The sequence below is a fragment of the Entamoeba nuttalli genome (genome assembly GCF_000257125.1).
Source record: "Entamoeba nuttalli P19 unplaced genomic scaffold asmbl_3390, whole genome shotgun sequence".
Classification (NCBI taxonomy): domain Eukaryota; phylum Evosea; order Mastigamoebida; family Endamoebidae; genus Entamoeba; species Entamoeba nuttalli.
In genome coordinates, this window is record NW_008576047.1 from 1 (window position 1) to 2742 (window position 2742).

Consider the following 2742-nt stretch of genomic DNA (forward strand, 5'->3'; position numbering starts at 1 on the left):
TTTCATCAATTTCTTGAATTTCTTGTTTAATAGGAGTGTTATCAACTTCTTTTTGTTTTGCTTTTTTCATTTCTTCAATACGTTTTGAAAAGTATTCAACATTCTTTTTAATCGTGTCTAATTTATCACTTTTGTAAGTTAAAACTTCAGCTATTCCATTAGAATATTTGTTATATTCTTCAGGAAATTCCTCCTTAAGAATATTTTGGATAATAAGTAGTTTTTTATGTTGTGCTTTAAATTCCTCAAGTACTCCTTTTTTTATCTCTTTAGCTTCTGTTATAGAGGCAATATTTGACTGAATTCTTTTTACTTCATCAGAATCACTGTCATAAGTTAAACATTTCATTTCATGTATATGCCCTCTTTCATTACAATCTAGTGGTTCAACTATTTCAGCCTTTAATCCAACTCGTCCATCTAATTCAACTCTACAAGTCACTCGAAATTTGACATCTCCTACTTTTCTTTTTGGTAAATTAGGTATCATAAATACTCCTAGATTAATACAATCCTCTGTTTTAGACTTTAGATTACTTGTTTGAAGTAAATCAAACTTGCATTTTGTTTGATAATCTTCAACTGTTTTATATAATGCACTTCCTTCTGCAGGAAGTGTTGCTCCTTTAGCTACTAAAGAATGAAATTGTGTGCCATAAATAGATGTTCCATAATAATATGAACAAATGTCTTGAACTGGAGATGCTCCAGAAACTCGTTGATATGCATATAATGCAGCTCCAAATGAAACAACTTTTTGTGCACTAGCTTTTCTTTCAAGTTTTGTATTTACACAATAACTTTCTGCAATTTTTTGAACAAATGGAATATAAGTAGAACCTCCAACAAGAATAACATCCTTTAAGTCTTCTTTATCACATCTGCAATGAGATAAAATTTTATTGACAAGTTCAGTGCATTTTTGTTTAATATTTTTATTGATTCTTTCAAAGTCTTTTTTTGTGATTGTAATTTTAATATCTTCTACATATTCATCATCATCGTCATCATCATCGTCAAATCTTTTTAATATTATATCTGTTTCTTCTTTTGAAGATAATTCAATTTTAGCATTTTCACATAATTCCATAATTTTGTCTTCAGTTATCTCTTTAAGGTATGTAGTATATCTTTTTTTCTCACATTCTTCTTGAAGAAATTCTTTAACATTTATATCAATGTCTCTTCCACCAAGATAATTATTTCCTTCTGACCCAATAACTCTTAAATTTCCATTTTTCATTTCAACAATAGAAACATCAAGTGTACCTGCTCCAAAATCAAATATAAGGATTTTATCTCCCTCATTATAGTTTTGTGTTTTACTACAATAATATGCTGCTGCAGTTGGTTCATTTAAAATATCAATAACGTCTAAATTTGCTGATACTGCTGCTTTTTTTGTTTGATTTCGTTGTTCATCATTAAATTGTGCTGGAACGGTTAAAATACATTTAATGTTGTTTGAGTGAAATTTATTGACAATATTATTTCTCACTCTACTGTACAAAATAGATGCTACTTCTGTTGGTGAAATTGTATGTTCTTTATCGTATTTAATTCTACAAAGTCCATTTTCTGGGTCATTAACAATTTCATAATTAATCATTCTTTTTTCTTGTTGTACGAAAGAAGGTTTAAAAGAACAACCAATTAATCTTTTAGTGTTTGATATTTTTTGAGTTTCATTGTCTTGAATAACGTCATCATCTTGAATCAATCCATTTCTAAAATAAACAACTGACTGCATTTTTTCTCCTTCATTTAATCTTACTAAATCAGGTGCTCCTTTTTTTGTATCAAAATATGCACATTCAATTGTAGTTGTTCCAAGGTCAATACCAACAATCACAGATGATGTCATAACACTATTTTATTTCAAGATTTGTTTTTTTAAAACTAAAAATATCTTTAAAAATAAAAAAGATAATTAATTGACAATGACTTATAAAACCTCTTCATTTGACTTTAAAAGTCTTCTTCTTCATTTGGATGAAAAAGACAAATTAAGTCAAGGGGCAGAAGCGGTTATATATAAAGTGAGTACACAAAATGGTATTTTTCTTATTAAACACCGATTTGCTAAATCATATAGAGAACCTACATTAGACAAAACAATGAATAAAAAACGAGTAAGTAATGAAAACAAAACACTTCAACGATTTAATGAATTAAATATTCCATGTCCTAAAGTATTTTATTGTAATAGTTTAGATATTGTAATGGAATATATTGATGGAAAAACATTAAAGAGTTTTGTGAATGATATGTACAAAAATGAAAAATACAGTGATGAAGCTATTTGTGTGATGGGGAAATTAGGACAACTTATTGGCACAATTCATAAAAAAGGATTTATTCATGGAGATTTAACTACTTCAAATTTCATGATTACACAAACTGGAGATATCATTATTATTGATTTTGGATTAACAACAATGTCAGAAACAATAGAAAATAGAGCTGTTGATTTATATGTATTAGAACGAGCTCTTTTATGTACACACTACAAAGCAGAAGATTTAGTTTGTTATTTATAATAACTATATAATGGTTGTCTACTAAATAACATAGTTTAGATATATTTTAGAAGGGTATCGTGAAACCGGAGATAAAGCTAATGAAGTTATTCAACATCTCAATGAAGTTCGATTAAGAGGAAGAAAGAAAGATATGTCAGGATAAAATAAGAAAGAGACAGTTTTGAGATTTAATGTTTGATTTTCATATGAGAAAAAAAAA

At 27.6% G+C, this 2742-nt stretch overlaps 2 protein-coding genes across 2 annotated transcripts; one reads left to right on the top strand and one right to left on the bottom strand.

Moving 5' to 3' along the window:
* Positions 1-46: 46 nt before the first annotated feature.
* ENU1_066180 (heat shock protein 70, putative) lies at positions 47-1864 on the bottom strand (the record flags this gene model as incomplete). The annotated part of the gene is made up of 1 exon (XM_008858289.1): positions 47-1864. A coding segment is annotated over one exon (1818 nt), but the record flags the coding sequence as incomplete, so codon positions are not given.
* A 76-nt stretch (positions 1865-1940) lies between these two features.
* Positions 1941-2685, top strand: ENU1_066190 (protein kinase, putative; the record flags this gene model as incomplete). The annotated part of the gene is made up of 2 exons (XM_008858290.1): positions 1941-2525; positions 2575-2685. The coding sequence occupies 2 exons, from the start codon at positions 1941-1943 to the stop codon at positions 2683-2685; spliced, it is 696 nt and encodes a 231-aa protein (XP_008856512.1).
* Between the last annotated feature and the right edge of the window lie 57 nt (positions 2686-2742).